This window comes from Dermochelys coriacea, chromosome 2, assembly GCF_009764565.3.
Source record: "Dermochelys coriacea isolate rDerCor1 chromosome 2, rDerCor1.pri.v4, whole genome shotgun sequence".
NCBI classification, from domain to species: domain Eukaryota; kingdom Metazoa; phylum Chordata; order Testudines; family Dermochelyidae; genus Dermochelys; species Dermochelys coriacea.
Window position 1 is genome coordinate 119,710,891 of NC_050069.1, and position 12,794 is coordinate 119,723,684.

General features: G+C 43.4%; 1 protein-coding gene across 3 annotated transcripts in view; it reads right to left on the reverse strand.

The window, feature by feature from the left end:
• The window catches only part of FARS2 (phenylalanyl-tRNA synthetase 2, mitochondrial), a 388,905-nt gene that overhangs the window by 269,827 nt on the left and 106,284 nt on the right, over positions 1–12,794 (reverse strand). For all 3 annotated transcript variants that reach the window (XM_043508366.1, XM_043508367.1, XM_043508368.1), the window contains one exon: positions 5,449–5,608. In XM_043508366.1, coding sequence (XP_043364301.1) covers positions 5,449–5,608 — 160 coding nt within the window. The remainder of the gene's footprint in view (positions 1–5,448; positions 5,609–12,794) is intronic.

The following is a 12,794-nucleotide window of genomic DNA, read 5'->3' on the forward strand; positions in this document are numbered from 1 at the left end:
GGGGGGGGTCCAGATCTCTTGGTAAGATGAGTGCAAGCAAACATGCATTTTAATATGGCTAAATGTGAATGTACACATCTAGCAACACATACTGTACTTATAGAATGGGGGACTCGGTCCTGAGAAGCAGGTACTCTGAAAAAGGTTTGGGGGTGGAAGAGGAGATCAGCAGAACATGAGCTCCCAGTGCGATACTGTGGCCAAAAGTGCTAATGTGATCCTTGGATGCATAAACAGGGGAATCTTGAATAGTAAAGAGATTTATTTTACCTCTGTATTTGGCACTGGTGCAACCACTGCTGGAATCCTGTGTCCAGTTGTAGTGTGCACAATTCAAGAAGGTCATTGATAAATGGGAGAGGGTTCAGAGAAGAGCCACAAGAATATTAAAAGGAGTAGAAAACATGCCTTATAGTGACAGTCTCACAGAGATTAATCTATTTATCTTAATAAAGAGTAGGTTAAGGGGTGACTTGTTCACAGTTTACAAGTGCCTGCATGGGAAGCAAATATTTTACGAGCTCTTGAGTCTAGCAGAGAAAAGTACAACACTATCCAATGGCTGGAAGTTGAAGCTAGACACAAATTCAGACTGGAAATAAGGTATACATTTTTAACAGTGAGGGTAACTAACCATTGAAACAGTTTGCAAAGGGCTGTGGTGGATTCTCCATCACTGGCAATATTTAAATCAAGATTGCATGTTTTTTCCTAAAAGATCTGCTCTAGGAATTATTTTGGGGGAGTTCGATGGCCTGTGCTATACAGGAGGTCAGACTAGGTGATCACTTTGGACCCTTCTGGCTTTGGAAACTATGAATTGACAGGGAAATGATTGCAGAAATGGCTATCCTGCAAAGAGAAATGGGCTGAACACCTTAGAGGCAGCATACCACCCAAGTGGAGGCATACCAAATATGCTCACCAGTATATTTAAATTGGCAGTTAGTCTCCACATGGGAGACTCTTGTCCTCCACTACTGTTCATGAGCAGAACACCAATTTATGATAGCCCATACTATAACCAGTATGGAAACTATGGAAACCACCATGTAGCTAACAGCCCAAGCAGACATCAACACACTCATTTTCACTTGCCACCTGTTGTGGGGACAGGTGGAAGCTTCCCATGATGCTACAGGACCAAAGTAGCAATGTCCTTGCCTGACATCTCATTTCTGCCTTCTGATGTGTCCAAACTCCCAGAAGCATATGTTTCTACCATGCTAGAGGTACAGAAGCTAGCATATTTTTGGACACAGGTCCTTTATCTCCCTTATTACAAAAGAAATTCTGTATGGTAATACAGCCTCTAAAGAACTCTAAAGAATACATCTCTCTGTTCAGACTGGTGACAGGGAAACAGCTGGACACTCTTGATCTGATTTGAATCACCTTGAGGACTGGTCAGACAATTATTCAAAAGGGCATACAAGTTGAACAGAATTCTTACCAATCTTGTATCTTTAAATGGGACTTTCTCCATAAGGCTCACTCCATCCTCTTGCAGGGGAGGGACATTTCTTCCATTGCAATGACATGATTTCATTCATGCCAAAGTTTTCCATTTGTTTTTTCATACGTCTGTCCTGAACTCAGGAACAAATGAGCTGAATGTGTGTGGTGGGGCTGCCTATGACAGATAGGGCCAGAGCAGCTGTGCAGAAGGGTAGCCAATCAGGGCCAGTATTACAGCCAGCCAATCAAGGCTAGGCTAGGCCCTATATAAAGGCTGCCCAGGAAGGGAGCAGGAAGTCTGTCCCAGACCTTTTGGGGGGGAGGGGGGGAGATGGTCTGTCTCCTAAGCAGGAGATAGGCACCTTGGATAGAGCAGTGCTGGGCAGGCTTGGGGGAGCATAGAAGGCCTCAGGTCCAATACCTGCCAGACTGCAGGACCTGATAGAAAGGGCCTAGAGGGTACGAAGGGCCAGAGGGGAAGTGGCCCAGGGACAGTTAGACAAGGGGAGAGAAGGAGAGCACGGAGGCTGCAACTAGAGGGTCCCTGGGTCATGAGCCAGAGTAGTGAGTGGGCCTGGGTCTCCCACCCCCCTCCTGGTACAGCATCTGGCCATGGAAGGGTGGCTGTGACAGACTGCAACCGGCCCTTGAACAGAGGGGCTAGACTTGAGGGGTTGTGGTTGGCCACTGCAGCAAGAGCAAACTGGAAAGAGTGCTGTTAACCCTGCCCCAGAAGGGGGCGAGTGTGGACTTGGGGGCACTGTCCTGAAGAGGACGCTGCCGAGCAAGGAGCAACGTGGGTCCAGACGCCAGCAGGGTGAGAGATGGATAGGACACCACCAGCAGAGGGTGCCCCGCAAAGGACAGAGCTAATTCCCAGATGTGCCAGAGGGAGGCGCCGCAGTGGTGAGTCCCAACCCTGTCACAATGTGCTAAACATTTTCAGCACAAGGATTGTCTTTAAAAGTCAGCATTTACGTAGGACCCACATAATCAGGACTGAGTTGGGGAAAGACATTTATGGGGTGTTGCATGGGTCAGTATTAGATCAGTCTTAACTTCACTAGTCAGAAATGGTAGCAAACAACACTGATTATAATAAACTGGAAAGTTCTGCAAACACTAGAGGCAATATGAAGGGCCCTAGAGTGGTCAGAAATACAGACAACACATAAAATGAGAGTTAGCTTAGGAAAATGCAACAACACAGTTCTGGGGGAAATAATCTGAAAGATAGATATTGAGTGAGGAAGGAATCTGCAAAAGGAGTAAAGGTGAAAGTACTTGGCAACAAATTAGTTATGAGTTTACAATGAGATGTGACAACAAAAAAGCCAATGAACTTTGGGCTATTTATGCAGAGCAACAAGTCAAAGAGCAAAAAAAAAAAAAAAGTTCATCTCTGGACAGCCCACTCCTGAAATACTGCATTCAGCTCTGGACACCTCAGTGCCAAAAAGCTTCGGACAACTCGAGAGTTCAAAGGAGGGCAACAAAAAAAGATCTGTAAGCAGGAGAGACTGATTTATTGCATGAGGAAATATTAAAATAGCTTGGTGCAATGATTAAGTGGGCACACAACAATCTTAAACATCTGAAGGGTATAAATGCAGAGGGAGAGAAGTTAATTATCGTATTACGAGAGGACATACACAGTAACTAGAAAGAATAGAAGGAAATTAAGAAAGGGGAAATCTAGGCTGAATATCAGGAAAATCTCCTTGACAGTGAGATCTATTGGAAAAGATGGAAGGCACATCATTTGGGAAATGTAAAATTAGACAAGACAAAGCGCTAGAAAATGTAACAAAGGGAACCATCATACATTGTTAAGGATGCGAACAAGATGACTTAATATTCTAGGCCTTTTCCTACACTAATATTGATTGTTTTGCCAGTCATCAATAAAACCAGAGGTAAAATAAAGACTGGTATAGTCATTAAGCTTCCACAAAAGGATGGCCTTTAAGCAACTTGTGGTGTTTGATATGTATGGCAGTTAGATATCTCAGAAGCTTGCTATAGCTCCAGTGCTTATGAACATGTTATCCCACTTGATAGAATGTGTAACTCAACTGAGGTTTTGTTGACTTTGTAACCTGTAAAGAATACAACCTAAGTGATTTATGAAAAGCAGCAATAATAAACAAAAATCTCGTGTGTGTGTGAGAGAGAGAGAGCGCGCAACTGAATGTGGGACCTTACGCAACTGAATGTGGGACCTTACAGTATAGTTCTATTTCAACAAAGAAAAATTACATTTTTCTACAGAAGCAACAAAGCAAAATCCATTTCAAATTCAAAATTAATTTGAGGGACATTTGTGTTTCTGATGCAGAAAAGTAAACAAACATACCATAAGTTGGACAGTAGAATATTCAAAGATATATGCTGTGACTGGGAGAATTTAGTTGAACTTATCCAAGATCTTTTGCACTGAGCCCATATTGTATGTCTACATAGTAAACTGCACAGCATGGATTTTGTTCCTTTGGTGCCACCTTACTTTATTATTCTGTTTTCACTGACAACTGAGCTGGAAGTAATCAGAGAAGAGCGAGAGAGAAAGATGGAAGTGAGGAAAAGGACTTAATTCTTATAAGTTCCTGACCATACGCTATGTCTATATGTTCCTGAAAAATTGAGAGAGAGGGAGGGAGGTAGAAAGATGAAAAACCTCACCATCAGATCAAAATGAGTAGGGATCTAATAATTTAAAGTTTAAGTCTGCAGGTTTAGCAGCTGTTTAAGAATGTTTTTTCTAATGTTCATCTGGCCTCAGCCTAACCTGCTGCAGAATAAACTTCAGTGTAGTCATTGTTATTAAAAAGACAACATCTGCCCTCAGTAACCAGTGGATGTCACTATAGTTTCAGATAACACTGTTAATTTTGGGCAAATGTTGACTTTCAATGGCAACCACAACACCTCAAAAGTTGATTTACAAATATTTTTGTTATCACTTTGACCCTCAGATGTGCTACATTGCCATTTAAAAAAATAAGTTGCATCAGGTACAATTTTCAAATGCACCTAAATGTCTTCGGAGCCTAAGGTCTATTTTCAAAATTGACTTAGACTGACTCACTGACTTTTTAAAAAAAAAATAAAAACAAACTGTATCCTTCATCTAATTGACACATTTATGCAATCATCCTTTTTTAAACAGAAAAGTGTTAAATATAATACAATTATTAAAGAAACGTTTGGAAGACAGGATACTGGGCCAGATGGACCATACTGACTCAGTATGGCCGTTCTTTGTTCTTACGTTACCATTTTTCCTGCCAACTGACATAGGACTATAACTGGCAGGAAAAATTTTAATCAATATTTAGAATTATTGAAAAATTTCTATCATCCCTACTATTGATATTGCCATCAATCCTCACTCATAACCTCCTCAAATTTTAGTGGGCATCTCGAAACAGCTTTACTAGTAACCAGCATATCCCATGCATTCTAATGCTATACATTACTTCCTTGACAGGAAGTTGAGTCAATTCAGCAGACTAGTCTTCCTGCAAGGAAACAGCCGTAAGCAGCCATGCTCACTCAGATCATTCCTTTACTGAGACAGTGAAACAGAAACAGGTATTTCTGAAGAATGTTTGATAAATCACTCTTATTCATACACATACATACGCACACACTTTGTAACCTTGAAACAGCAAATGACGGACAGCCTCCACTCAGTCTGGTTTATTTAGCTATGGGGAACTTTCATGTTACTTCATGGACAGAGTGATGTAACAACACATACACACTATGTAATTTAATATAAAATTACTGATATCAAAAAGAGCAAAACAGGTTTTGTTTTGTTTTTTTTTTTTAAAAACAAATGCACCGGTTTTAGTGCCATGACAGTTCCCAACAGCTCTCCCTGGCTCTTTTATTATGCTGCATAACCATTCTCAAAAACTTGGATCCATGCCTGCCCACCAGTAGACTAGGTGAAAGGGTCTAATACCACACTGCAATACTTACCATCACCAAAGAGATGAGTCACAAGCTTCGTGAGCACTTGTTTTAGATTGAATTCCACCAGCCGCACTGCCTCCATGGTGTGAGTCTCCTGCTTGTGTGCTGTGCGGTGCCCTTGCTCAAGCAACTGTAAACCTTCTCCATCTTTGATGTTGCTGAACAACTAAACCAACAAAACAAAAAGCATCGTTTTGTATTGACTTTTAATGAAGTTTTATTGACTCTAGAAGGGAGTTCAGCTGCTGAGTCTTCAGCATGAAATAGAAATTTAGGGATTATGGTTTTGTATTGGTGTAATTGTGGGCATAGTTTTATCCTGAAAAATCTTTTATGGATGATGATGCCAAGAAATATACAAGGGAAAAAAAAACCCAGCTTGACCTTCAGGACCCAGTTTGAGTTTGCAGGGATGGCAGTTAGAAAAACATTTATTTAGCATATTTGTTACGGAAATCAAGAGGCAATAAACACTGAATCTTAAAAATCACTTTCCGAAGCAGAGCCAAACACTTAAAAGCTGTAGCCAAAAGTAAGAAAAAATGTAAGAGAAGCTAGTTTCTAGTTGAAAGATATATTTGAAACCTCAGTGTTTTTAATTTTTTTTTTTTTTATACACATTCTGTTCTTTAAACAGAGACTATCAAACATTCAATCAACTGAGCTTTACAACTTGATTCTGTACACTGATTTATAGCTACTAATTACAGAAATCTATTTGTAGGAGAGATTCATAAATCTGTTTCAATTAATTTGTTACTATACATCTGTTTGGGATGGGAGATTCACAACTTAATTTTTTAAACCATTTTGTTACTTCAGAAGTTATCAGGATAAATAAGAGTACCCAAACAGAGAATACAATGTAGTACATCTATATTGTACCACAATATTAATGTGCTAATGAGTGAATACAATGTAACTGGAATATGCTTCAGCAAAAGGTCTCTTGTAAGGCATCATTACAAAGCTTATAATTTACTGAGTGTAGTCATCCTAATTGTATAAATGTATCACTCTTGTATCTGAAACTAGAAATATGAAATATAACTGAGGGCCTACTGTAATTATGCAAATGTGGGCCATTAATGCTGGTTTGGAATCTTGATGGCTTCTATCAACCAGGACAATTGACTGTGGATGGCTCTGTTTGCAGGCAGGCCTTCCTGTGAGTCAGGCTGGGAGAAATGAAGGCTTGGAGTCTTGCAGGAAATGTAACCATGTCACCTGGTACTGAAATCCATCTTAAATCTGGTGCTTTTCCATTTGGGGGTGGGGACCCAGACAGGGCCGGCTCTAGAAACCAGCAAACCAAGCACATGCTTGGGGCGGCACTCAGAGTTTTGGGGGGGGTTTTTTGGCTCTTGAGGTGGCAAAAAACCTAGAGTCGGCCCTAGACCCAGAGAGACAAAGGATTCCCACCTTGTACCAAAGCCATATAAAGGGGTGGAACAGAACAAAGGAAGCAGCCATCATGAGAAATCCCCTAGCTACCACCTAAGCTGGAACAAGGGCTGTACCAGGGGAAAGGATTGTGCCCAGAGTAGAAAGGTGTCCGGTCTGTGAAAAACTTATTGAAACATCTCTAGGGTGAGATTTTTCATCTGTATTCAGTTTTTATTACTGTACTAAACTTAGATTTGCATGTTTTATTTTATTTTGCTTGGTAATTCACTTTGTTCCATCTGTTACTACTTGGAACCACTTAAATCCTACTTTCTGTATTTCATACAATCACTTTTTACTTATTAACCCAGAGTATGTATTAATACCCGGGGGGGAGGGGCAAACAGCTGTGCAGTCTCTATCAGTGTTATAGAGGGTGAACAATTTATGAGTTTACCCTTTTCATAAAGGAAAGGGTAAACACCTTTAAAATCCCTCCTGGCCAGAGGAAAAACCCTTTCACCTGTAAAGGGTTAAGAAGCTAGGATAACCTCGTTGGCATCTGACCAAAATGACCAATGAGGAGACAAGATACTTTCAAAGCTGGAGGGGGGGAGAAACAAAGGTTCTCTCTGTCTGTATGATGCTTTTGCCGGGAACAGAAAAAGAATGTAGTCTTAGAACTTAGTAAGTAATCTAGCTAGATATGCATTAGATTCTGTTTTGTTTAAATGGCTGAGAAAAGTTGTGCTGAATGGAATGTAGATTCCTGTTTTTGTGTCTTTTTGTAACTTAAGGTTTTGCCTACAGGGATTCTCTGTTTTGAATCTGATTACCCTGTAAGGTATTTACCATCCTGATTTTACAGAGGTGATTCTTTTTACTTCTATTAAAATTCTTCTTTTAAGAATCCGAATGCTCTTTCATTATTCTTAAGATCCAAAGGTTTGGGTCTGTGTTCGCTTTTGCAAATTGATGAAGATTTTTATCAAACCTTCCCCAGAAAAGAGGTGTAAGGTTTGGGAGGATTTTGAGAGGGGAAAAAGTCATTTCCAAATGGGCTTTTTACCAATTATATACCCGTTAGATGTTTGGTGGCAACGAAAGTCCAAGGGCAAAAGGTAAAATTGTTTGTACCTTGGGGAAGTTTTAACCTAAGCTGGTAAAAGTAAGCTTAGGAGGTTTTCATGCAGGTCCTCACATCTGTATCCTAGACTTCAGAGTGGGAAAGGAAACTTGACATGGTGGCAGAGTGGTGGGATTAACTTGAAATCATTTTGAGATCAATTTTGATTTTTTTTTGAACAAGAAGCACAGAACTTAAAAAAAAAAAAATTTCCCCTTTGGGCTGCTGAAAAGCAGGTTTTCGACTGAAAGCATTCAGAGGGTTTTTTTTTCCTCTGCTTTGGGGCCAGAGCAGAAATAAAAGGGAATTCTTTTGTGAGCTGGAGTTCTCTACCTAAAGGCAGGGTAGTTAACCTCCTGCAGGGAAATTCACCAGTCTTCACAGACTGGAAGAAGTTTTTTTTTAAACTAAGAGCAACTAGAAGGATTTTCTGCCTATTTGCTTTGAGACAAAGATGTTAGGGGTTTTTTTAGTTTTTTGGGGGGATTTTTCTATAGGCTGACAATCACCATCAGAGAATATAGGTATCATATTACAGCACACCAAAAATTTACAAGCTAAGTTTTTGTCTGTTTTATTTCTAACTCTCAGGTGTAAAGTTAGCTAAACAGAGAGGCAAAGATGACAGAAACCAAGACATAACACAAATTGGAGTTAGCCAGACTGGAGGCAGCGAAAGAGGCAGAAAAAGCCCTAGAAGCTGCCCACAGGAGAGAAATGGAGGCAGAAAAGAACCAAGAGGCTGCCCACAGAAGAGCTATGGAGGCAAGGGCCAAAGAACTGGAGGAGAAGGAAAAAGAGGAAGCATGCACTGGAGATGGAGAAACCAAAGGCTCAGCAGAATATACCAACAAACCCTAGCAATCTTTCTCCAGGTACCACTTCCCATCCCAGAAAGTTCCCCACCTACAAGGCAGGTGATGATACAGAGGCCTTCTTGGAAAACTTAGGAAGGGCCTGCCTTGGGTACAGCATCTCTACAGACCAATATATGGTAGAGCTGAGGCCGCAGCTCAGTGGTCCCTTAGCTGAGGTGGTGGCTGAAATGCCTAAGGAACGCATGAACCGATATGAACTGTTTAAAACCAAGGCGAGAGTCAGAATGAGGCTAAAACCCGAGCATTCCCGTCAGTGGTTCAGAGCCCTAAGGTGGAAACCAGATGTGTCATTTACCCGACATGCCTACCGCATTGTGATACATTGGGATGCCTGGATATCAGGAGCAAGTGTTAAATCTCCAGAAGATTTGCCCTTCCTAATGCAAATGGAGCAGTTCTTAGAGGGTGTTCCTGAGGAAACAGAAAGATGCCAAGATGCTAAATGGGGGAAGCCCAAAACCTGTAATCGAGGCAGGGGAGATTGGAGCCAAATGGGTGAAGGTGGCAGAAAAGAAAAAACTGGTCGCAGTTGGACTGGATACCAGAAGGGACAACCTCAGACTACACCCTACTACCAGGGGCAGCCCAAGGCCCCACCTACCCCCCAAGGAACCCTCCAGCCACCTTATCATCCCGCCACACCGTTCTCCAGCAACCCACCTCGCCCCAGTGATCCATCAGCTGGACGATGTTTTAATGTAACAAGCCAGGGCATGTAAAGGCCAACTGCCCCAAGAACCCCAACAGATTACAGTTCATTGCACCGGAATCACACCAGAGGTCCTCAGACCCAGATATCTCCCAGATACACTCGGAGCAGAGGGAAACTGAGTGTGGGTGGGAAGGTGGTCACCGCGTGGAGGGACACTGGAGCACAAGTGTAGGCTATCCATGCTTCCTTAGTGGACCTCAATTTAATCAACCCAGAGATCCAAGTGACTATTCAACCCTTCAAGTCAAACTCTTTTGACTTGCCTACAGCCAAGTTGCCTGTCCAGTACAAGGGCTGGTCAGGAACGTGGACTTTTGCAGTCTAGGATGATTATCCCATCCCCATGCTGTTGGGGGAAGACTTGGCCAATCATGTGAAGCTAGCCAAGAGGGTGGGAGTGGTCACCCGCAGCCAGGCTAAACCAGCCGTCACGCCTAGCTCTGTTCCGGAAACTTCTACCAGGACCCGGTCAGAAGTGATGGACCCGGACCCCAGGCAAATGTCTGCAACAGCAGTAGTGGATCCAGTCCCAGAGACACAGACAGAGCCAGTCCCAGAACCGGAACCGGCGGAACATCTAGCACCAGACCCATTGCCAGCACTGAACCCAGTACTTGCAACCCCAACACCACAGGGCCCCACCGAACCCCAACTGGCAGCAACTGATAACCCTACACAAGAGGCTCAGCCGGAGCCTGAACCCCAACATAGTGCACCAGCGGAGAGCAGTTCACAGTCAACTGAAACAGCCCCATCCCCTACCTTGCTTCCAGAAGGACCAAGCCTAGGTCCATAATCCAATGAGGAACTTATGTCTCCAGCACCGAACAGGAAGCAGATGTAAGCCTCCAGAGAGCTTGGACGGCGGCACAGAGCAACCCATCACCTCTCAGCTTTTCTAATCGATCCAGGTTTGTTGTAGAAAGACTACTTTTATACAAGGAAACTTTCTGGTGGACACCAGGAAGACTGGCATCCTCAGACAGTTGGTAGTTCCAACTAAGTACCGGGCCAAGCTCTTAAGCTTAACCCACAATCATCCTAGTGGCCATGCTGGGGTGAACATGACCAAACACCGTTTGGGGAGATCATTCCACTGGGAGGGAATGGGCAAGGATGTTTCTACCTATGTCTAGTCTTGTGAGGTATGCCAAAGAGTGGGAAAACCCCAAGACCACGTCAAAGCCCCTCTCCAGCCACTCCTCATCACTGAAGTTCCATTTCAGCGAGTAGCTGTGGATATTCTGGGTCCTTTTCCGAAAAAGACACCCAGAGGAAAGCAATACATACTGACTTCCATGGATTTTGCCACCCAATAGCCGGAAGCTGTAGCTCTAAGCAACACCAGGGCTAAGTGTGTGCCAGGCACTAACAGACATTTTTGCCAGGGTAGGTTGGCCCTCCAACATCCTCACAGATGCAGGAACTAATTTCCTGGCAGGAACTATGGAAAGCCTTTGGGAAGCTCATGGGGTGATTTCATTTGGTTGCCACCCCTTACCATCATCAAACAAATGGCCTGGTGGAGAAATTTAATGGAACTTTGGGGGCCAGGATACATCATTTCGTAAATGAGCACTCCAATGATTGGGACCTAGTGTTGCAGCAGTTGCTCTTTGCCTACAGAGCTGTACCACATCCTAGTTTAGGGTTTTCACCATTTGAACTTGTATATGGCCATGAGGTTAAGGGGCCATTACAGTTGGTGAGGCAGCAATGGGAGGGATTTACACCTTCTTCAGGAGCTAACATTCTGGACTTTATAACCAACCTACAAAACCCCCTCCAAACCTCTCTAGCCCTTGCTAAAGAAAACCTACAGGATGCTCAAAAAGAGCAAAAAGCCTGGTATGAGAAACATGCGTTCCTTCAAAGTAGGGGTCCAGGTCATGGTCTCAAAGGCACTCCAGGCCCATAAAATGGAAGCATCATGGGAAGGGCCATTCATGCATGGGAGCTGTTAATTATCTCATAGCATTCCCCACCTCCAACCGAAAGCCTAAGGTATACCATATTAATTCTCTAAAGCCCTTTTATTCCAGAGAATTAAAGGTTTCTCAGTTTACAGCCCAGGGAGGAGATGACGCTGAGTGGCCTGAAGGTGTCTACTACAAAGGAAAAAATGCTGGTGGCGTGGAAGAGGTGAACCTCTCCATGACCCTTGGGTGTATGCAGCGACAGCAGATCCAGGAGCTGTGTACTAGCTACACGCTGACGTTCTCGGCCAGCCCAAGACTGACTGAACGGGCATACCACTCCATTGACACAGGTAATGCTCACCCAATTAAAGTCCAACCTTACCGGGTGTCTCCTCAAGCTAAAACAGCTATAGAATGGGAGATCCAGGATATGTTACAGATGGGTGTAATCTGCCCCTCTGGCAGTGCATAGGCATCTCCAGTGGTTCTAGTTTCCAAACCAGATGGGGAGATATGTTTTTGCGTGGACTACCATAAGCTAAAAGTTGTCTGGGCGAGTTACAGCAATCCAATGCCACGCACAGATGAACTATTAGAGAAACTGGGACAGGCCCAGTTCATCTCTACCTTGGACTTAACCAAGGGGTACTGGCAGGTACCACTAGATGAATCCACCAAGGAAAGGTCAGCCTTCACCACACACATCGGGCTGTATGAATTTAATGTACTCCCTTTTGGGCTGCAGAATATACCCGCCACCTTCCAAAGACTTGTAGATGGTCTCCTAGAGTGAATATGCAGTCACCTACCTTGACGATGTGGGCATATTTTCGGATTCCTGGGCAGAACACCTGGAACATCTACAAAAAGTCTTCGAGCACATAAGGGAGGCAGGACTAACTGTTAAGGCTAAGAAGTGTCAAATAGGCCTAAACAGAGTGACTTACCTTGGACATCAGGTGGGTCAAGGAACTATCGACCCCCTACAAGCCAAAGTGGATGCTAGCCAAAAGTGGCCTGTCCCCAAGTCAAAGAAACAGGTTTAATCCTTCTTGGGCTTGGCCGGTTATTACAGACTATTTGTACCACAATACAGCCAAATCGCCGCCCCACTGACAGACCTAACCAAAAAGAAACAGCCAAATGCTGTTCAGTGGACTAAAGAGTGTAAGAAGGCCTTTAACCAGCTTAAAGCGACACTCATGTCTGACCCTGTACCAAGGGCCCCAGACTTTGACAAACCGTTCCTAGTAACCACAGATGCGTCTGAGCATGGGGTGGGAGCAGTTTTAATGCAGGAAAGACCGGATCAAGAATTCCACCCTGTAGTG